General features: G+C 38.0%; 1 protein-coding gene across 1 annotated transcript; it reads right to left on the reverse strand.

The window, feature by feature from the left end:
• Positions 1 to 2,498: 2,498 nt before the first annotated feature.
• MINAR2 (membrane integral NOTCH2 associated receptor 2) lies at positions 2,499 to 18,616 on the reverse strand. Its single transcript, XM_060633994.2, has 3 exons — positions 18,378 to 18,616; positions 6,147 to 6,374; positions 2,499 to 2,678 (listed from the first exon to the last, which is right to left on the reverse strand). The coding sequence occupies exons 1-3, from the start codon at positions 18,540 to 18,542 to the stop codon at positions 2,499 to 2,501; spliced, it is 573 nt and encodes a 190-aa protein (XP_060489977.2). The 5' UTR covers positions 18,543 to 18,616.
• Positions 18,617 to 24,409: the final 5,793 nt, after the last annotated feature.

Below are 24,409 nucleotides of genomic sequence, written 5' to 3' on the forward strand. Positions count from 1 at the left end.
GTTTAGGGCCATCACCTCTGTATTTTCCATGACCTCATGCTTTTTCTGCTAGAGCCATTTTCAAAACCCATACTGAAGGAGAAACTGGAACGGCTTTCACGGTATGATTTTGAGGGCACACAGGAATATACTGACTCGTCTTTCGACTTTCCCTTTCATGTAGATGCATCACATTAATCCAATGAGGGATAACATATTTTGATTCTATAGTTACACTGAAGGCTAAACGTGAAGATTGGTTTGGGAGCAATGCAAAGTAATAAACACATCATGTTGAAATCTAAATGACTGCTAGCTAGCATCATGGACGAGAAGCAGAGGAGGGCTGGAGACAGCAGGGGGAAGGATGCCAGGCTCCTGACTGGGCAGAAGAGAAAGGTAATGAGATGGGCTCAGGGGCCAAGAAGTTGAGGCAGGCAGGTTGACACAGCTGTCCTGTGGTTATCCCTGCTGAGTGCCCTTAGAGAGCCTTACCTGTAAGCGACCCTGGACAGCTGGTTGTAACCTGGTGCAGCACAAATGCTTTCCACGTGTAGCAGAGACCTGAACATGGTTTGAATCCCTTAGAGGCGAACTTTGGGCAGGCTTTGCAAACTGGGTTAATAGCAAGAGGTTGTCTGCCAGGCACCCACAGTGAGCGGGCCTGCCCTTGGAAGTCCCCAGGACCTTTGTTCTTCATTCAGTTCTAAATTGGATGACAACGTATTATAAAGGAGGAGAGGAATAAGAAGTCAAGTACTACAAATATGGCTCAGACTACCGTTGTGCACAATGATTCTATTGTACGGTAAAGCTGCACTTCAATAATTTTTATTTCAGGTAACTCTAAGAGAAATACAGTAGAATGGTGTGCTAGTCCCAAAGGGCCAAAGCTGATGAATGGGAAAAGGAAAAGGTCCCTTTTCTGTTTTATGCACTAAACAGTGTGGGGGTGGGAGTGGGGGTAGTCCTGAAAGAAGAGAAAGGAGTGGACGAGTGACGTAGGGTCCAATGTTCTAGGAAAAAGCTAAGGGAGGTGACTTGATTCTCTATCTGTGGCCAGAATCATGTCCCTGGTTATCTGTAGGCAATGTCAGGTACCTCAGGGTACCGATAAACTAGCACATACTAGTTGCAACAGTTGTCCTTAACTATGCAACTACTTACTAGGACCCAAGTATTGTTCTTATCTGGCTCCTGTTTAGTCCTTAGGCAAGCCCCACGGGGGAGCTGATTCTTATCCTTTCTCAGAGACAATAACTTGCCCAGGGTCCCACAGTTAGCAGAAGACAGGATTCAGATCCCATTCTCTCTGCTGTATTTCCTCTGCTTTTGGAGGGCCTTCCTCTGAGGCCATGGCTGGTGATACATACTCACTGAGAGCCACCAGAGGTCACACTAGCCAATGCGGATCAATTAGTAAGCAAGATTGGCTGGAAAGGTAATTAATTTTGGGGTGCCTGGCTGGCTCAGTGGGCTAAGCATCCAACTTTGGCTCAGGTCATGATCTCACAGCTGGTGGGTTCAAACCCGGCATTGGGCTCAGTGCTGTCAACTCAGAGCCTGGAGCCTGCTTCGGATTCTGGGTCTCCCTCTCTCTCTGCCCCTCCCCCACTTGTACTCCGTCTCTTAAAAGTAAGTAGACGTTAAAAAAAAACTAAAGAAGTGTAATTAATTCTATAACTATGGCCTGTTCAAGTTTAGGTGTACTGACAGTGCAACATCAAACTGAGGCATTGAAAAGGAATCCTGGGAAAATAAGAACACGTTTGAGTCAAGCCCCTCCACCACCCCTTTTTTTCTGGCTTAAATAGGAACAAAATGAGATAAAGCAGCTTGAATCCAACGCAATAGATAGCACAACCACAAGTTTTTAACCTGTATATCTGGCAGCCAAAAAATGATTTGCTCAACTTCCTTCCTCCCTTCCTTCCTTCCTTCGAGAGAGAGAGAGAGAGGGGCACACGTGAGTGAAGGACAGAGAGAGAGAGAGAAAGACTCCCAGGAGAGGCAGAGAGAGAGGAAGAAACGGGGCTCCCCGGGCGAGCTACTCACCCAACCACGGGGGACTCAAGCTCAGGAACTGCCAGGTCATGACCTGAGCGGAAGTCAGGCACTAAACCGGCTGAGCCACCCAGGTGCCCCTGATTTGCTCAGCTGTCTTAGGGAGGAAAGGAGGGTGGGGGTGGCAAGGAGGTAAGACAAAGCTGCTGACAATTATTGGTGCCGTTTCGTTCTCTATTCTAAGTGTTAACTTTTGGTTGTATATGGTGACTTTTCTGTGATCCCCAGAAGTCCTGCCTCCCAAAGGAAAAAAGCCATTCTGGAATTCTTACAAATTTCGTAGAACAAAGGAGAGAAAGCCAGCTTATCTCCAGCAACATTTGTGTTCTACGAGACGATTACATTGAGCTGTACATTCAACCATACATTCATACTACTTGAACATGTTTTTCTGCGAATGTTTATTTAGAAAGATTTTTAAGAACTTTCAAGTGTCTGTGTCTGCGGCAGTTTCTTTAGGTGAAAAACATGCAAACGGTCACTATGAAAACCAAGATGCAGGCAACAAGGAGCAAAATCAGACCTATACGACAATATTTCGAATGCTTTTCTTGTTCCTCTTCCTTTTTCAGTAAGGTATCAAAACCGGGCGTGTACATGTCTCCCAACCAAAACCGTAGGTCATTAGGATTTTCCTAAAAAAAAAAAAAATTACATAGGAGACTAGGATCAATCAGTGATCAGTCAGCGTTACACACCACTTGATACTATAGAACAAGATACTTTCAGAGGTTTGAAGACCAATAGTCCTATTGCCCTGGGTGAAGCTTAAGGGTCATGGTTGCAGTAAGAGAGGCTAGGCTTCTTTGAATAGCATCATTATTTCTCATCAGCAATGGCTAGCGGCCAGCCAGCCTGCCCACCCTCTCTGCCTCTCTAGCCTCAGGGGTCGATGACTTACCTTCAGGCTAGCACTGCCAGGAGAGGAATGGCTCACGTATAGGGAGGTGGGTGGATACTCGTGATGGCAATACCATTCTTCGACCACATTGCTACTAGTTTCAATGTCCTGCTCTTAGAAAAGCTAAAATATTAAAGTAAAATTTGGATGAACTGTGCAGAAGGATAGATGATCTTGAAATCCTTGTCGAAATCCTCTCTTACATTCTGCTTGTAGTTTGCCCTGGTAACTAAATATGGGGTTTCCTTTCTCCTTTCTTACTGATAAAACTCTTAGTATTTTAGAAAAATGGGACTGACCAAAGGCACTTGGAATTTTATAGCCTGTAAGAGGTGGAAAAGTTTCAGAACATACGTTAGGGGCTCTTTCTGCTAGTTATGAGCTATGGATAAGGATGACGATGAAGAAGTTGAATTCATGAGGTATAGAAAGAAATTCTAATGAGAACAAACATCATGACTTCCAGAAACATCTCTTTAAAAACTTAGTGCTTGGGGCACCTGGGTGGCTCAGTCAGTTGAATGTCTGACTCTTGATTTCAGTTCAGGTCATGATGCCAAGGTCTTGGGATTGAGCCCCACATTAGGTCTGCACTGAGCATGGAGCCTTCTTGGGATTCTTTTCTCTCTCTTCCTCTGTCCTTCACCCATGCCCCACCCCTCTCATATTAAAAAAAAAAGTGCTGAAAAATAGTATCATGAGGTCTGTAAAAGCTCTGAGGTAACTGTATATGTGGAGGATGGTTAGGGAGGGGACTGACTCTGGTTTTAGTGAAGCAATACATCTATCATATTTACATTTGATCCTCCTAAACATAACTCATGGAATTTTCCAACAGAAACATTATTCCTCATTGCCAATGATGTTCAATCTCCTCAGCCATACATTTGAACTTTTCTGTTTAGTGGTTTTGAGCCTTATTCTATTACTTACACTACAGTGCCAGCAACACTGGACTATCTACTATTCTCACAAACTCTCTCACTTTCTTGTATTTGTGCCTTTTTTCTTGCTACTCCTGACAGAAGAGCTTCCCCACTCATGCAAACTCTCCATATCTTTTGGAATTCTACTCATTCTTCAAGTCCAGCATAAATTAACTTTTTCATGAAGCCTTTTTATAATCCAGTGTAGTTTTGTCCTCATTTGAATCTGCATAGCACTTTCTACTATTATTACAAACACTATCCTCTTCCTCTATCTTGTTTTATAATTATGGTTTGTTACTTTGATCAGTTAGATTAACTATTTGACAACAGGGACAGGAATACTCATCTTTATAGTCCCTTTGCCATTCATGTGAACAACATGGAGGGGAGAAGAAGCTCTAGCATACAGTCAAGAAATGCTTGCAAAATAAAACAATACATTTTTTCCTAATCGTAGAAAGTGACTTCTTAAGCAGCCCAGTTATCCATTGATAGATGAATGAATAAAGATATGGTATATATATATATATATATATATATATATATGTATACACACACACATTGGGATGGTATTCAGCCATAGAAAAGAATGTAACCTGCCATTTGCAAAAACATGGATGGAGCTAGACAGTATTATGCTAAGGGAAGTATGTAAGTCAGAGAAAGACAAATACCATATGATTCCACTCATGTGGTATTTAAGAAACAAAACAAACAAGCAAAGGAACAAGAGAGAGAAGAGAGAGAGAGAGAGAGAGAGAGAGAGAGAGAGAGAAACCAAGAAACAGACTCTTAAGTATAGAGAACAAACTGATGGTCACCAGAGGGGAGAGGAGAGGGGGATTGGGTTGGGTGACATAAGTGATGGGGATTAAGGAGTGCAATTTTCATCATGAGCACTGGGTGATGTATGGAACTGTTGAATCACTATATCGTACAACTGAAACCAATATAACTGTATTTTAACTACACTGGAATTAAAATAAAAACTTAATAAAAAAAAAGAGAAAAAAAGAAAGTGACTTCTTAGAGGTCCTGATCTTCAGACTCCTGATAAAAACAAAACAAAAGAAAACAAAACACAAGATTACTGTTGCTAGGGGGGAGTGTCTGTTATGGAAACTTCCCTGGAAAAAAGGCTAGATTAAGTAGATACATCAAATCTATTAGGAGATTAAAAAACCTCAAAGTCTCTGGACAAGAAGATATTTCAAGAGTGCACATAGGAGATTTTTAAGTGTAAGATTTTAAGAGCAGATACACCTTGTTACGTGAAGGGTATATGGAAAATGTCAGGCCTCCCTGACCCTAAGGCAAACCGAGGCTGAGGAGGAATCTAGTAAAAAATACAGGGCCACCCTCCCTGATGTTCAGGTGTGTCTAGATCTTCTATACACGTGACAGAGGACACCACCAGTGGGGCTGGGGTAGGAGTGCGGGTGGGCGGTGGGGAAAGAAAAACTGAAGTTGGGTTTAGGCTGGGTGAATGAGTTCATTACATACTTTTCCTGTGTTGAAATGTTTTTGTTTTGTTTTGTTACTGAGACACAGGAAAATGTCCAAAATGTAAATCTGCAATCTTAAATCATTGAGTGGGCTTGGAATAAGGTGACCTTTGATGAGAACTGCCTTGCACAGTGCCTAAGACAGAGAATTTAATAAATATTTTTGAATAAATGCAGAATAGGGAATTCTTAAGTATTCATGAAATAAATGGTCATAAAACTAGGGGAAAACATACATAATCTGCCAAATTAACTTTGAAAAACCTTTTACCTTCTAGGTAAACTTTTCTGTATCACATCATTTCCTCCTCTCTACACTATACAGATGCCAGTAATTGCTGACACTGTAAAATTCAGAAGAAATCAATAAACATGTACTGACTAGGACAGAGAAAAGGATGCCAGATGCCACAATGATCTGACACCTGGACATTTGGGTCTAGTGAAAAGGGGTGGTCACCTAAACACCCATTAAAAATTTTTTTTTAATGTTTATTTATTTTTGAGAGAGAGAGACTGACAGAGCATGAGTAGGGGAGGGACAGAGAGAAATGGAGACACAGATCTGAAGCAGGCTCCTGGCTCTGAGCTGTCAGCAGAGAGCCCGATGCGGGGCTCAAACTCATGAACTGTGAGATCATGACCTGAGCAGAAGTGGGATGCTTAACCGACTGAGCCACCCAGGCACCCTTATATCCATTTTTAAAAAAGGAAACTTCAACTGATCTTCTTCAGCAACTGAAGAAGGTGATTCTTTGCTTTGAGTACCTTCAGGTGTCCAGAAAGGTTTGTGTGCAGGGAATGCCTGTCATATTCTTCAACGGTCCATGAGGGGTTCTTTTTTCTTTCTTCCATAGCTTCCTCCAAACTTATGTCACCGTACAGTGGGTTATTCTTCAGAACAGAGGACAGGGATGGTGGGGGATGATCCGTAGCAACAGCACGCTGTGCACTGGGTCCTCTCATTCGCTGAGCAGTGATAGTCTTCTTCTCTCTCTGTTAGTAGGCACAGAGACAAGTCTCCTCTTACCAATGGGCCACTCACTGATGGCGGAGGATGAAACGTGAAATAACCGCCCCTGAAAATTTGCTGATTCTGCCTGGAACCCCAACAGATTAGGACAATGAACGAGGAAACGATTCTAGGATCTGGTCTGACCTAGAATCCTGTCCTTAACTGAGTTTTTTCTTTGCATGTGATCTTCCTCAGCTTTAGTAATCATTCATTAAAATGCTATTTTATCACTACAGAGAAAGAACACTGTCCTTTAATTCCGATCGCAGAATTCTGAACAAAGCCAATTTCTTTTCCAGCTCACTTGCACTGAGATTTAATAACATTTTACTTCTTTCTATTTGTGCATTCCACGACCGATAAAAATAATATTTAGCGTTGCTGGATTAATCCAGCAAACTGAAGATTACAAACATTTTATAGATGTGCCTTGGCTTTTACAAAAACTCTCTTGGGACTCCTATTTCAGGCAGTTTGGAGGACGGAACAGCATCATATTCCTTTATATGTGTACAGACCAGGTGGCTATTAGATGGCTCTAATATTGACTTTCAGATTTTTTAGATTTTTTTTATTGAAGCAAAATATACAATAGAAAATCGCACATATCATAAATGTATAGCTCGATAAATTTTCACAAACCAAATAAACCCGAGACGCTACCAAGAAACAGAGCACCTACCAGCACACCTCACTCTGCCTTGCCCTTCCCCTGCCCAAGGACAACCAGTGTCCCAAGTTTAACAGTGGACGCCAGTTGTGTTTTTGTGTCTGATCTGACCTTCAGATTTGTATTTTGCTTTTTTTTCTTTCTTTCTTCTTATGGCTACAAAAGTATCATGGAGGTAGAAAATATTTCCATTGAAATTTGTTCATTGGTTAAATAAAGTTGAGAAGAAACAAAAGCTTATAGAGTAATGCCTCAGTTATCATGGGGCTTCAAGGGAGAGGAATTTCACATAAGTTAATTTTCAGAAAACTTAGGGTTAACCCTTGAAAGCTAGTGACACATTTCACTAATTTACAGCAATTTTTTAATGCATATGTTTCACATATTTCAGACTTCCTAAACAGGTTCAATAGCAATTGATATTCCTCTTAGTCATCTTTATTATCACCATTATACTGATTCCTCAGCATATATTGGGGTATATAGGTCACATTGAATATGTATTTATGTAAGCTAAATTGTAAACTAATTTTACATATAGTTTCCTTCTGAAATGGCTGATAAGCCAAAAAAAAAATCATCTAGGTAAAACCATTCACATTCTCTTCAGCCTTACATTTCCCTAATTTTCTTAACCCATACATTTTTGACATGCTTAGCGGTCAACTTGGAGATCTTCTCTGAATTTATTATGTTGTTGGTCTGAAAATCAATTTATATTCTACAATACTGAAATTTGCAATGAAATAATACATCATCTTGACTTAGCATTTGTCTTTAAGATGGATGACCTCATAAAACATGTTTCTGAATTTGATATGAAAACAATTTGATATGAAATTTAGATCATTTCAGCTTAGCATAATTCTGACTCAAGGCTTTTTTGTTTTTTTCGAGAATAGATATCTTTGATCATCTTTGAGAGGGATAATTCTTTGGACACTGACAAATTTGCTTTGTCAGTTCTCTTGCCTACTAGACTATTCTTTGAGCTTCTTAAATAAGAAAGCTCTGTAAATGAGGAAAATACAGTTTGGGGGGCCAGGAAAAAATAACAGACTCTATTATAGTGTATAAAGACCCTGAAAAACTAACAGGCACAAGATAAAAATTAATCAGACCTATAGTGTAAAAAGAACATGCAAACCCTTAATTCTAAACCATATTCTTGGAAGTCTGGGGTTTATCTTACTACATGGTGCCATTTATTTTTCTGTTGCATGACAATTTCATGTATGAAGGCATGTGAAGGGAAAACTAATAGAATATTTTTACTAAGGTATATAATAGAATATTCTTTACTAAGAATATGATAGCAATATAAAAATACTAATGATGGTTGAGGTTCATTCACATTTTGATAATTTTTCTCAAATAGCCTAAGGGGAAAAAAAGCATGTATTTGATTCTAACTCTCGACCCCACTAGATTATATTTACCAAAGGAAAATTCAACAGTAATTCTATTATTTTAGCCATATGGACTCTACAATAATTTGTATTTTAAAATATTTAAGGAAAGTAACATTTCAAAGCTTACCTGGACTTTTCCGTATCACCTTTACTTTGTCCATTTATCTTTTATACACTTAAATCATTATTTACAACATTTATATATAAGTAAACTATCAATCAGTAAAATTAGTGAAATAGAGTGCACGTTGAGACAAACAAAAATTGAGAGTATACAATTAATAGACCAATAAAGAAAGAGCCTCTAAAAAAACTGTACTCCAGAAAGAAGAAACTTGATAATAAAAGGAAAAATTAAGAAGAAATGCCGAACAAAACAAAACAAAACAAAAAGGAATATGGAAAAAATATTGATAAGTCTATCTATCTCTCTCTATATATATCTAAGTAAGTATTGATTTTATGGTAAAACAGAGATAATAATCACCAATTTGGGAATTTAAACAATTTTTAATTTATTTACAATTTTTTTTTATTTTAGAAAGAGGGCAATAGCATGAGTGGGGGAAAGGGGTAGAGGGAGTGGAAGAGAGAGATGGAGAGAGGGGGAGAGAGAGAGAGTCTTAAGTAGGTTCCACACTCAGTGCAGAGCCCAGTGCAGGCCTTGATCCCAAAACTCTGGTATCACGATCTGAGCTGAAATCAAGAGCAGGATGCTCAACCAACTGACCCACCCAGGCACCCCTAATTTGTGAGTTTTTGAATAAGGGATAACTAAGTCACTTGACAGTAAAATTTAACACAAATATTTTTTATTAGAACATTTTAAGAAATCAGGTTAGTGAGAGGATAGAAATCTTAGTAAAAAATTGAGAAAGAATCCATAGTTTCTAAATCAGTACAGCAATAGAAAAAAAGATAAAGGAAACTTGATAATAAGACAATAAAATTGAAACCAAGAATGGGGGAACTTCAGCAAAATAGAACGATTTTAGAAATAATCATGTTAAATGTAAATAGACTAAATTCTTTATTTAAAGACAGAGATTGTCAGGTCAGATTTTTAAAATTAAATGAAATTATGTAATATTTATAAGAGGAGTACCTAAAATATAAGGACTCAAAAATGAGAGTGAAAGAATGTGAAAAGATATACTGGCAAATGAAGAAGAATGGGAGCTATGTATTGTGGTGACTGGTTAAATGCCTATGAATTTTATCCTCTTCTCCTAAGCATAAAGGATGGATGACTGTCTTTCCCAGTCCAGCTTGAAGTTAAATTGGGGTCAGCTAAACCACCTCCAAGCCTGGCCCCTGAAATCTTCCACAAGATTTTTGGCTCATTTTCCATTTTTGTGTCACTGTTAAGTAAGGGTTCTGTGATGGCAGAACTACAGGATGAAAGAACTTGAGGCCATGGGTTATTGCTTGAAAAAGAGCTGCCTCTAAAATCCACCTGCCCTTTTTTAGACTTCTCGTGAGCATGAACATTCTTTTTAGTTACTGGTATTTTGTGGGGTTATGTGTTAGCACAGCCTAGTCTATCCTCCCTAATAAAGTAGTAGATCTTGAAATTCCACAAACATGTGGCATGGACTTGCAGCCAAAAAGTGGAAAGGGATGAGAGAAACATCAGAAGATGGAATGATGGTTATTCATATCCTATAGGAAAAAATTTTTTTTGCATAAATGTCATTTGTTGTAATTTGGAATCTAATTACCTGTAGCTCTAGGAGAGATACTTGTGAAATAATCAGAGAATTCATGTACATATAATGACATTACAATAATCATAGCATTAATGTGCTACAAGAAAGAGATGAGATTAGAGACAGCTGCACAGTTGGAAAGAAGAAAGAAAGTAGAGAGGAATCTAGGCATCTAGAAATGTGATGCCTTCTATTGTTTAAAGTCTGTTTGTAGATCTCAATACTAAAACACAGAATTATTTTTTTTTAAAAAGCATTGAGCAAAAAATACCTATTGAAATTTCTCAACTGAATAAAATGACTCAAGATAAAGATCACGCTAGGCTGTGCTTTCATAACTGTTATCCCTGAGAGCCTCTATGCGGTTGTCACTGACTCTAAAAATACAGAAATGGAGGCAGAAAAGCAAGGCATTACAGCCTATTTGAGAGCTATGTCTTCAAAGAACGTAGGTGTGTTTACTGACATATAAAAGTGACTGCAAGTAGTCAGTTATGTTAGGTAAGATACATTAATAAATAGCTTCCTAAATTCTGTAAAGAATGTATTACCAAAGAAATCACAAGCCTACACCTAAAAGCTTTTAAATATTTAAAATTAAAACAAAACAAAAGAAAACAATGACAATAATCCTAGATTTCTAAATGTCCTTGAGTAGGAGTAAACTTTGAAGTCTGTCCTTGAAGCAGGGTCTACTTCTGATGTGGCAAAAGACAAAAGTGAACAAGGAGATGCTTCCTAAAGAGTGTAATCAAGGACTATAGAGAACAATGCATCAGAAATCCTTCTAAAAAGCAGAATCATGCCCTAATCAATCTTCCATATCCTCAAAGAAGGAGGCCATGCAAACTACTCCCATGGGATCTCAGAATTACTTTGGAATAGTGACGGCTGTGTCTTTAATTTTTCCCATTCAGAAAGGGAGAGTTTATATATATATGTGTGTTATTTATATATTGTGTACATATCTAATATATGTTATGTAAATATGTTTAACATATAATATAAGTATTTATATATGTATATGCACTATATATATATACTGTATATATATATACACACACACACACACACACACTATATATATATATATATATATATATATATATATAGTGTGTAAATATATTTGACAGAATGATAAACTGTGGCAAAGCCTAACTAGCAAATCCATTTCTTCTTAAGGGCATACAACAACAAGGACATATGACTAACAACTCATGGTTGACCCCTAAAATCCCTTGAAAGATTCCTGGGTTACTCTCTTTCCAATGTTCAGACCTATGGAGATTCTGATATAGTAAACCCTCAAAGGAACAGTCTGGATTCCACTTGGAAGCCAGGCCTTTAGGACATCTACATCACCCACATCAGATGTTGTGAGAGATACATTTTATTGTGTTAACTCACTAAAATTTGTTTCCATAACATAACTTAGCCTGACTAACCACTAAGAAAGTATATATTTAGCAGACAAAATAGGTATTAAAATAAAAGACTTTGTTAGTTACAGAGAATTGCTAGAAAGTGAATAAAGACAGATATAATCAGTAAAATATAACAACTCTAAACTTGTATGTATCTAATAAAATAGTATCAAAATTTATAAAGCAAAACTTGACATAATTACAAGGAGAAATTTATGCAGAGAATTTTTATCAAGCAGACAAACAATTACTAAAGATAAAGGATTTGAGCAATAAAACCGAGTTTGATCAAGTCACATATACTGACATCTTCATTAAACAACTGAATACATTAATTTTAAAATATACACTGGATATTTACAAAAGTTGATAATGTACTAGACTTTAAAACATATTTCAAAGACTCAGTATTATATGGATTGTGCTGTTTGAACACAGTCAACTTAGTTAGAAATTTGTATATTTATATCAAAAAGTTAAAGTACCACGTTTTGTAGAAAACTAAACCCACACTTCAAAGAAATAATGGAAATTAAAAATTTAGAATAGAATTGAAATGGAAAATGCTACATTTGTAAAATTGTTGGGTGGAGTTGAAATGATATTTTGAGGGAGTATTACAAAAATATTTTCCTGCATTATAAAGGCAGAATGAGAAAATGAGGTAATAAGAAACAATAAAGATAGAAGTAGATATATTACATTGTATGTTAACTGCAATTTAAACAAATAAAAAAGATAGTAGAAATCAATAAATATTACAAATTAAAAAACAAATATATAATAGGATGAACAATGTTGAAAACTATTTCTTTGGAGAGGCTAAAAAGATTAAAACATGTCTGGCAATACAGCTCAGGAAAAATAAAAAGACACAAATCCAGTGTTAGAAATGTAAAGAAACAATGAAAGAGATGTAGCAGAGATTAATAAATGTAATAGGAGAATAATATGAGCAACTTAAAAACTTTATGTGCAACTGGGCAGTTTCCCTCATAATATAACTTATCAAACTTAATTAAGAAAAAAAATAGGGGGGCTTGGGTGGCTCAGTCTGTTAAGCATCTGACTTAAGCTCATGTCATGATCTCATGGTTCATGAGTTTGAACCCCGTTTGGACTCTGTGCTGACAGCTCAGAGCCTGGAGTCTGCTTCGGATTCTGTGTCTCCCTCTCTCTCTGTCCCTACCCCGCTTGCACTCTGTCTCTTTCTCTGTCTTTCAAAAATAAATAAACACTGAAAAAATTTTAAGCAAAGAAAAAATAGAAAATGATAATAAACCTGTGATAATTTGATTAATTGAATCAATAACTTAACATCTACCCCTAATTGAAAATTATCAGGCCAAGAGAATATTGCAGTCAAATTCTACTAGATATCCCTGAAACAGATCATTTATATTTTGTCAAACACTTCCAGAAAATAAGAAAACAAGGAATACTCCCCAATTCACTTTATGAAAGCTTGGTATAAACTCCAGACAAAGGCAGTAAGTAAAAGAAAAGGTAATTTAATTATAGGACAATTTCTCTTATAAGCACAATGCAAAAGTCATGAATAAGCTATTGCTAAAAAGAATCCTACAATACATATAAATTATACATACCAGAATAAGATTTATATCAGGAAATAATTTTTACCTGGAGGGTGATTTAAAATTAGAAGATGAATGTAACTCATCACATTAACAGGAAAAAAAACGCAGAATTTTACAACAGATTCTGAAAAAGATTTTGAAAACATTCAAACATATTTAAAACAAACTTTCCTAACCACCTGGGAATAGTAGGGGATCTTTAAAAATTAATTAAGAGAATCTACATAAAACTTCCAGGGCATAGTTTACCAAATGGCTGCAATATTAGAAACATTTGTTTTAGTTTCAGAATTAACACGAGGATGTCAGTAATCACAAACATTCACATATTATTTCAGTGGAAGCCCTAAGCAATACAATAAGAACAGAAACATAAATAAAAGGAATAGGGTTTTAAATAAAACAAAATAGCGGATAGCATGATTAGATGTAGGGATGTTTACAGTCAAAATAAAAGAGATTTAACACTATTCCTGGATTTAAGATTAATATATAACAATTACATAGTCTATAAAAATCAATGGCATGCATGAGTAACACTTTATTATGAAACATGATTTAAAAGGTTCTAGTCTTAAAAGCAATGGTGATATAAATATTTAGATATACACCTAACAAACTTTATGAAAACTTCTATGTGGAGAATTATAAGATATCATTGAAGGGCCATATGAAGAACTGAATAAATAAAAAGATATACCATGTTTATGGATTGGGAGAATCAAGATTATAAAGATTTCCATTTTTCCCCAATTTAATCTGTACATACAATGAAGTCCCTTTCATAATCATAAATGCCTTGCAAACAAGGCATTTTGTTTATCTATTACTTGTGGGTATACAAACAAAATCAGCTCCCCAGTGACCTCAGTAATTCTGTTTCCCAAATTGCTAGGATAAGTTTTCACCAACCCCTCAAATTTTTCAAGATAAAATTTAAAATCTCAGACAATTACCAAACATTTGTTGTCTGACACAGGCCTTTCTTGAAACTTGTTTCCTGCCTTCTCCTCCACCTAACCTCCCACACATGCTATTGTAATACTAAGAGCATCCTTAATAAAAGCTTTAGTGCAAGAGGCATTTGGGTCTGATCTGAGAGCAGTATGATGAGACAGCTTAGGTGTTGTTTCTGGCAGCACACCATCCAAGGCTAAATTCCAGACCCCACTGGAGATTTTGTGAGCTGCATAAATTTAGCATAACTTGATAAATTATGTTCTGATATTTGCAAGTAAATCCCTGAACAACTGAGTGGTGCCCATCAATCTACTTCCTAGATAATAATTTAAGAGCCTCAAAGGCTCTTCCCCAAATATAGGCTTAAAAATGGGAGTCTAATGCATATGCAGGGCATTCTTTTCAGAACGCTAATTGGAGGATTAGGAATAGAGACATTTTTAGAGAAGGCAAAACAGATTTCAGGGACCTGTCCAGAGACAGATCATTAAGTACAATTATAGTATGCAAACAAGCAAAACAAAACAAAACAAAAAACTGAGATGGAAGAGACATTAGAACATAGGGGAAAAGATAGCTCTTAAGACTGTAACAAAAAGTGAGGAAAATGACTAGGAAATAAACCCAGGAAATGACACTGCCTAGAAATCAAGGGAAGAGCAACCTCTTATCCTTGGTCTTTTGCTCCAGCTCACACGTTTAGCATGGAATGCTATTGGGTTCTGAAAAAGATGTGATGGAAGCCAGGAAAAGATAAAACAAAGAGATTAGTCTGAAATGACTCTGAAGTCTGACTGCTAATCAAAAAAAGGGGGGGGCACTACATTATCTGAAACAAAACATATTTTATCATTTAAACTAAAAAAAAAATCACCCTTTTCCTTTCATTACCTCGTTTTATAAAGCGATTGGCAGAAATATTTAGAATACAATTCCACATGCCTTCATCAGATACATGCGCCAAATTATTTTAACAACCAGAAACGTTAGATTTTGGCGAACATTTGTTCATTGCACTGAGATGAAATTTATTGTGAAGCTTCTTTGCTTCTCTACTGAAAGAATTTAAGAAGGAGTAAATATAGTAGAATCAAGAAATATATGCTCATACTCTCTCCCTGCAAACATGGATGACCTGTGTATTTGCCAGGCATGGAATTCACAGCGTCCTGAACTATAGGCATGCGTGAGAACGAGTGCTTGCTTTTCTATATGCCCACAATTGCTTTCACGTGTAATAATGGCTTAAAGAATTTCCCCTGAAAATGTTATGTGAATTTTTATAGAAAAGCTTTGAGATGGATAAGAATATGCTGCATATAGTTAGGAATTCAACTTCACATTCGGGATTATGAGATCTGTGTTTTAACTTCTGAATCACCACTAATTTTGAAGGCAATTGTTGTTAGGTTAAGTCCTTTGACATTTCGTGATGTAGTCTGAATCCCAAACACCACGCACCTGGGTGGTGTGAGACCCAGCGGTAAGCTGACACAACTCTGAAGTCTGTGTAGATTTCGTGTGAGTAAAAAATCTACTGCTTGAGTTATGGATTCACAGATGTATTGACTATATTCCCTAACACCACCATCTACACACAAGCACATACACCCCTCCATCCACACTATAAATAAAAAAATGCAAGTAGTATTATCTACTGTTTTGCAATGTCTAATGAAAGGATAATTTCAACACACACAACAGACTGCTGTCTAACAACAACAACAACAACAACACACGTTTTTTAAACTTTTATGGGAAATATTTCCTCTCAATTGTTTTACCTCATGTTATTTTACTTGTTCTCATTTTAAAACAAATATGTAAAATTAATATTATTCTAGTTTTTCAAGTGAAAATATTGAGGCATGAACCAAGTAAGAGCCACAATAGATGTCTCTTAAAGTGGCTTACTGTGGATGTGAGACAAGAAACCAGGTTTCCACCCTCTTTATTCGATGCTCTTCCTGTTGGTTTAATGCATCCCCAGCAGACTGAGGGTTTTTAATTAAGAACTTCTGACAGTGCCACCTTATGCACCCTTAACGTCTCAAATGCACCTGATATACTTTGTGCCTTCTTTCAGGTATCTCTACAGCTACTTAAAACTTTAGTAAGTCCTTTATTTTAGGTATTTATTTTATCCCACAAATATATCACTCCTGGATTTTTTAAAATAACAGCTAATGAGAGAAGAACTACTTATTCACATATTGCAAATTAAAGTAGTAAATACAAATAATTGTTAGTCCTAATTTGTGTCATGGCTACCCAGCCAACTGAATTTGTAAGATTTATTTCCCCTCACCCTGTTATTTCAATAGTAAATTAGCCTTTATTCTGTCATTTTAATGTTATTTTAGGGTAAAAGGATAATTAAATCGAGTTCATGTGCAGTTTAAAATTACCAATAACAGGGGTGCCTTGGTGGCTCTGTTGGTTAGGCGTCTGCCTCTTGGTTTCTGCTCCGGTCATGATCTCACAGTTTGTGAGTTCGAGCCCCACATCAGGCTCCACGCTGACAGTGCAGAGCCTGCTTTCCTCTCTCTTCCTCTCTCTCTGCCCCTCCCCTGTTCACTCTCTCTGTCTCTCTCTCAAGAATAAATAAATAAACTCAAAGAACAATTAAAAAAATTACCAATAACATATCTAAAGACATTCATAGCAGATTTTTACCTCCTTGTTTTTTTGTTAAATAACCGCTTCAACTCATCAGGGCCTACCTATTGAGAAAGATGCCCCTTAAAAATTGGATGCATTTCATTCAGGTTTAGGAACAACATTCAACAGAGCTTTAAACTGTGAAGATTCCCGTGAAGGAAATAGGTCAACTCCAGTACCAAACAAAAGATGTTAGATTGATACGTTCCAACCTCAAAGGAATTTATTGGATATGTTTTCTTCTACTAAACTTCATAGCATAGGAGGGCCAAGGTTTTCTGAACTGATTTTTGAGTCATTTTATTCCGTGGCATAAACAATGAGGAGGAATTTATTGTGTTTAACTTAAAACACGAAAACAATAACCAAAAAGGTGTGTATGGGTGGGGGGAAGAGTTTTGAGGGTTCCAAAAGGGAAGGATGCAAAACTTTTTAAAAAGTCAGTTGTCATAACAGGCTGCCTTATGATGGAAATAAATTAAAACCCTTATAGGTGGAGGAAACACTTACATAATCATTTGAGTGTACTTGATTTTGAATGATCTCATGATAAAGGTCCCGAGGAGCCCACAAACACACCACAAAGGAGTCACTTTACACCAGGACTCATGAGTAGCAACTGTTTCTTAAAAGAAAACAAATTTCTGTTCGGGGAATTTGAACCACTCCAAAGGACTTAATGACTTGCAGGGGTTTGTAGGTCAGTCACATCTGTTCTGAAATGAAATGCTTCTTCCTGTTTCTAAATTGACTAACCCTTAACCCCATTAGCCCTCACGTCTTAAAACAAAGATTATTCCTGTTTCTTGAGCCTTCCAACAGTCAGGGCCTTTATGTTTGTTCCAGCACATGGAACTCATCACAGTTTTATTCCTCTCTTTTGGTCAGCAAAAAGAAGGAAGGTGCAAAAGAAGAAAGCGAAAAAATAAAGTGTGCACTGTGTTTGAAGGTCTGATTGTTATGTCTTGTCTACATGGATACCTGCAGAAAATAAGAGTATCTAAAATAAAAGGGAAGAGTTCCCTCTATTTTGTTTTCCTTCAATCATTGGGTTTCCATTGTTATGCTGACTCTTCTCTGCAAGAAATGAAAGGGAGCCAGCCTACATAAGGCAAGAGCAAGTTCCCCAGCGGTCTCAGAGGCTGTGTTTGAGTCCCTTTTTAAGCTTCTGCTGCTTTGGGCTTAGAATGCACCAGAAGAGAGACGCAGATTTTCCCCCCAGAGTCTTATTTGCAAAAGTAACAAGTGGTTTGAAAAATTCTGAAGGAAAGGAGTAAAATGAAAACTAGGCAATAAAATGAGGACGGGCTGCAAAGCTAGTGCTTGGCGGAAAATGAATGTTTGCAGGAATTCACATATTTTATAAAGTGATCAGAGAGTTTCCTTACGTTAAGGAAGAGAGAAAGACCTTTTTAATATTGCAAGGGCAGCCACCTTGTACCATGTTCCCTACAGCCTTCCCCCCACCGTCCCTGCACAAATAAGGAAATAATAGGTAGTGAGAAAGAACTGATCCTCGCCTGGGGGCTTTATGCTGTCCTGGACTTTACCTGTGAGTACACGAGGTTTTGCCAGTGCTGGGCGGCAGGGTGATTCCCACCTGGAAACCTCACCAGGCTGGCCTGAAGAAGAGCTGAGTTCCTCATGAAAGACTTCACATCGAGCCGCAGGAATTTGTCAGGATGGTTGTTATTTGGCAAAACAGAGAGATCCATGTCTCCCCTCGTCTACGGTGGAAAACAAAGGTAAGTGAGGCTGCTTCTGTCAGACTCGTCCATTATTAATGAGCCTGAGGATGCTCCGGTTGGCATCTGAAACCAGGTCTCTCAGCTACACGGGGGAGCTGTTCTCGAAATGATATGCTGACGCACATAGACAATGCAGCGTCCTGCCTTGCCTTTCACACACAGCACGCCAACACACACACACACACACACACACACACACACACACATACACACACGCATGCACACACACACATTTAGGAGGCTTAAAAGAGACAGATGAGGTTGTACTCGTTAAATTACACAAAATGCCAAAATTAGATATATAGTGCTTAATGTCTCTCCATACAGGGTCAGACATAACGGTTTAAGAGGAACTAGTCTTTGGATAAAGGCTGCCAGAATTTCAGTGTCACAGGCCATAACTGGAGCACATGAGATATCACCCGTAAGGAAGAGATTTCTTAATTTTTCTCTCTGAACATTGCCGACCTAACACAGCTGATTTGGCCCTGCCGATGCAGTCTCCCATATGATATGCAGGATCTTGTTTCTCCTCCTGTTTTGACTCCCAGAGTCTCAAGCTCACATGAAACCTGACCACTTTTAGGTTGTCAGCTTTGGTCTGAACTGAGAAATGGCAAGAATTTTGCTGTTATAGTTTGCTACAGGAATTCAGCGCCCCAATCTACTGCCTTGACCCATATGCTATCCAAGGTCCCGTTGCCTCTGTTCCTGGCTGTATAAACTCCTTCTGTGTGCTTTGGTGTTCACACAGCACATTGGGAACCAAAGTCTGCTGGGTTTGGATGATGTGCTGTCCTAAGTGAACCCATCTGCCGTTCAGGGAGCCAAGGTGGGAGTGAGGCTGAGGACCCTGTATTAAGCCAGGAAGTAATGATGCCTTTAATGGAGATAAGCTCTCACATTTCAAGTCACTCTGCCTCAGGCAACCCATGCTTCTCATTGGGAAAGTATGGATTTCCATCTAGAATAAGAGGAATACTTTCCCACCGTGAGAAGGCAAAGGATAGATGCATCAGCAGTTTTAAAAAGACATAGGTTGTTTGTTATGTGTGCACCTCTGTAAACCCATCTGATTCAGCAGGAAGGTTTCTCTTCCAGGGGTAAATGGGGTCACATGTGGAATGTATCAGCACCAGATTTCAGAAGAGTGCCATATAGCTTATAAGAACCAGCAGCCAGGATGTTCTCAAATTGAGCAAGACACTAGAGAGTACTTACCTTCTTTATAGCAATAAACATGAGGGAGTTTAAAAAATCCTGTCCTACTTATAGCTGTAAAACTGGTTTGAACCATCAACATTTTCTGTAAGAATGTTTTGGACCCAGACTCTTCCACTGTCTTGCAATATTCGAAATAAACTTGGGTAGTTTTAACAACATATTTACTGGAGAAAGTAAGAGCTACTTCATAATGACAGTTAATAACAAAACAGTTAAATCACAAGTGTTTCAAGAATCAAGTGTATTATGTGCATGTGCGTGTGCTTGGTACATTCTGGATTTTCCTGGCTGCTGCCAGAATACATCTAATGAATAAATATTTCTCAGGCTGTTTGCTTTTCCTAAAAGATTCTTCAGGGAATAACACACGTCTTCAAGAAGAACCTTACTTCTCTTTGGCTCTTTATATTGGCAAGTAGAGACAGAGAATCTAGGTCCAAATATATTTGATTAGGCCTTTTCTTTGGCCAAAGTATGAGGTAGGTGAAATGAGCCTTCAGTTTTCCTTAGGCATCCTTCCCTTAGATCCCTCCGCCATGCTCTAGATGCCCAGAGGCTTGTATACTGTCTCCTCCTGTTTACAAGTTGAGTTTTAGACTCTCCCTCTTTTCTCATTCTTTGTCCACCCTCACCCCCAAAGTATCGGTTCTTATTTCTCACTGTAGGCAACCTACATGACTAATGATCAGAAAATCAAGCTTGTTACTGGCCATCCGCTCCCCACCCCTGGCCCCCACTTCCACTCCACCCCACCCCAACTTGTGCCTGTGGTAATGCCAGTCCTGCCTGGAAACATTTCTTCCCAACTGGCTGTTGACCACCTCCGAATCATCCTTCATGGGCTACTGCTGATAACTCGCCTTTCACAAAACCTTTATGTATTTTGCCAAGTAGGTACGATTGTTCCCTCCTTTGAAATCTTGGAGTGATTTGTTTGAAGTCTCATCTTACTATCTTTGGTCTGATGATGTATTTCATGCTTTTCTTTTATGAGCCTCATACTAGATGATACATTACCAAAGAGCAGCCCTTTCGGATGCTTCCTTCCCCACGAGTCATGTCCTGAAGACCCTCATGAAGTCCTTTCCTCCATAAATAACCATGGATCTTGTCTCTTCAAAAGCACTAGAAAGGGCTCTCCTCTGGTTGGAAATAGATAATCCAATTACGTTTGATTTAAAAAAATGGCTTAGTGCTGTTTTCCAAGCTCATTAAAAAAAAGGATTCCGTTGCCAAAAATGTTTATGATACTCTATATTCTCTTCTGGTAGTTTACAATGCACAGACTCACACTGAAGGCTCTGAGAAGTCCTGCTTTCATAAGTCTAGCATTTTCCAAATTTATTTGATCACATAATACCCATTTTATTGTTTTCCTTTTAACTCTTCAAAAAGTTTACCCAAAAGTAACTGGATGAATTTTGGCTCAGGGTTTTTATTTCTTTATTGTCATTAGGAACTTCCATCTAGAGTGACAATGGTTATAAATAAATATAAAGAGTTTTACTGGAGGGAAATCTGGTGGAAATGTGCACATCTGGGGCTTCTCAACACTTAGCATGCAGGTAATCTTTTGGTCTTTTTCTTTGTAACCAATTTTTATAAAAGTATCATTTCCTCTTGGATTTGGACCCAGAATTACGGTTTTTTTTTTTTTGAACCGTGAGAATTGTAAAAATAGGATTAAATATGGTTCACAAGGCAAAACTGTCTATATGTGAATGAATCTTATTTTCTTCTCCTTATTCTCTCTCTCCTGTTTTCCCTTCTTTTCTCCCTCCCTTTCTCCTTCCCTCCCTCTCTAGGTTGTACCAATAACCCACTGAAATATTTGAAAGTATTTCCAGCTGAAAAGCCTGTACAATGTCCAGATGAGGAGTTGTGGCTCATCAAATTATTGGAGAGTTTGGAAATCACTTGAATAGTTTTGATTACAAAGAAAGCCTGTGACTAGCTTATAAACCCTTTTGTGTCTATTATAAAACAGTCTCAAAATTGGTAAACAGAGGCAATCAGGGTTACTGAGTACACAGAATTTGGAGTCAGAGTGGCATCAAACTAAGTTGTGTTCCTGGATAGGTTACTGAATCTCTCTAAGCCTGATTCCTGAGCTACAATGTGAAGATAACACAAGTACTTTACAAGGTTGCTGTGAGATTTTATAGGTAAAGTAGTTAACAGAATGCTTGGTGTATATGAAGTGCTTAAAAAGGGTTCATTGTTATTTTGAGTGGCTAAGAACATAGATTTTTATTTCAGTTGTCTCTGATACAAACTGAGAAAAAAAAAAGGAAAGGAAAGAAAGTTAAAATCACACAGCCATCTTTAGTTAAAAGACAAACTACATTTCCAAGAATCTCTTTATTTGTGTGGTTCTGGGTTAAAACTAGCCAAAAGAGGAACTTCAGTGAGATATGGACAGGAAAGTGGAAACAGCACCCATTAATGTGAAAGGCTTTTTGCAAATAGGTGCTTGGCAGGTTCCAAGCCTTTGCTCTCTTGAGCTCCATGTCCATTTCTTCTCTCCAAATGTTAGTCCTGTTGACCAACAGCAAACTCAGATCTACTACCAGGTGTCTGAGTACCTACAAAGGAGGTAGCTTCACAGAGGCGACAGCATCCCAAAGACCTCTTAACAAATTACCCCGCCCTAGTCATACTTACCTGGCAGCTCAGACTAGTTGGTGACCCCTCTGATTCTTCAACTCTTCTTCACTTCGCCAGGGCTTCTGCAGTTGTGTGAATTCAAATCTGGCGAATGATAAACCTAGGTTTTAAATTCACAGTTCAAGGTCTAAGTTGGGAACCAGAAAGCTTCCATGACTATCTTCACATAAAACCTTTTTACCTGTACTGCTGATGTTTCACCATCGAAACTCATATTCAGAGTAAAGTCCTAGAATATCCAAGGGGACCACCCTGGGGTATAACATGTGAGGTTTTACACATGCCAAAGGAATTGCAAGATTTCACTAATTCATGTTAACTGAAACCCAAGGTAGATGTATGGGGACAATTCTTAATGGCTTTATATTAGGGCAGAAGGAATATAATGTTTTATTAGCCTACATGTTTTTGATATGAGTTCACTAAGTGGAGATTCTGGATTCAAAGTGTTACTTCATGTGATTGAGAGTAACTCCAACAAAGGGCCTGAAAATTGGACCCACTGGTGGTCCACAATGAATAAAATCGAGATGCCAGAACTTCCTTGTTATAATGTAGTAGTATACAGGAAAGTATACAGACATGTAGGGAGATGGTTTTAATATTATAGATGCTCACCTACCTGCTGAATTCATCCCCTGAAAGGCTCCAGAGGGCATTCCCTTGACCAAGGCTTTGAACTCCCTTCACATCAGCAAAGGCTGTACTGGAATCCTTAAAGAACTTGGTAAAGCCTATTTTCTGAAGCCCTTAAATAACATTGGGAAGTGCTGCCACAGAACTGGGCCTCTTAAATTTAATGATGATACAATTCCATAAGGACAGGAACAAAAGGGCTGCATTTCACTGTCAGAAACCAGATGGGAATGGTTACCATGAAGGGTAGCAGAATCAAAGGGGTAAAGGGAATGGTTTGACCAGCAAAGATCTTGGCTAATTGATCATGGAGTCCCTAGGACTGAAATAGATGGGCATTCTACTAAAGTCTTATTTGATTTGTGTGAGCATTAAATCTCTAGACTTTGTGGGAAGAGGTCTGATTTGGATAACCACACCAGGAAATTGCACTCCCCTGATCAATTTCCATATAAGAATCGGTTCATTGAGAATGCCTTGAGTGAAGAGGAGACTGGATCATTTTAAAAAAGGAAGGATCCTGCTATACTGTCCAATATTATACTGCAAATTACCTTCAGGTTTTCTCTGATGGGCACAATGTACTGGAGAAGGGAAATTATCAGACTTTTTGATAATTATTGTCAATTGATATTATTCCTGGTGACCCTAAGTTCCTATTATAGCCCCACAGAGCAAGAGCTTATGGAAATCAGATAATTTAATCAAGTTCTGGCTTAAGTCTCTCTCATAAAGAATCCCAAAGCCTCTACAACCACACCACAGTTATTTTCCCAATTCTGGGAAGCATATTTGGAAAAGAAATACTCAGAAACTGGCAGAAGCCCTGCTTACCTTGTTGGTTCCATGATATGTTGAATGAGGGTTTTTATGATAATAATGGCAATGGGAGCCCCTTGAATTGCCTCTACATACCGAAATTGGAAATAAAACCAATATTGCATTTTTGGAGGGATTTCACCATTACTTCTATCATTAAGGATTTGAAGGATGCAAAAATGGTAAGTCTCTGGCCCCCAATACTGGTGCCAGAATTGAGTAATAAGAAAAAAAAAGACACTGTATCATTTTGTTAGGCCATGTGCTTGAGGGTGATGGGGAACATGGTAATACCAGAGATTTACGTGAGCATGAGCCCACTGCTATGTTTGATTTGCCGTACTATGAGTTCTCTGTACAAAAACAATATTGTATGGAATGCCACAATAGTGAATGAAACATTTGGTAGGTTCATAGAAGAAATTTTGGCAGAAACTTTGGAGGCTGGGAAGGGCAAATGCACATTCAGGGCAAGTAGCTCTTTCTGT

The sequence above is a fragment of the Panthera onca genome, chromosome A1 (assembly GCF_046562875.1).
Source record: "Panthera onca isolate mPanOnc1 chromosome A1, mPanOnc1 haplotype 2, whole genome shotgun sequence".
Classification (NCBI taxonomy): Eukaryota; Metazoa; Chordata; class Mammalia; order Carnivora; family Felidae; genus Panthera; species Panthera onca.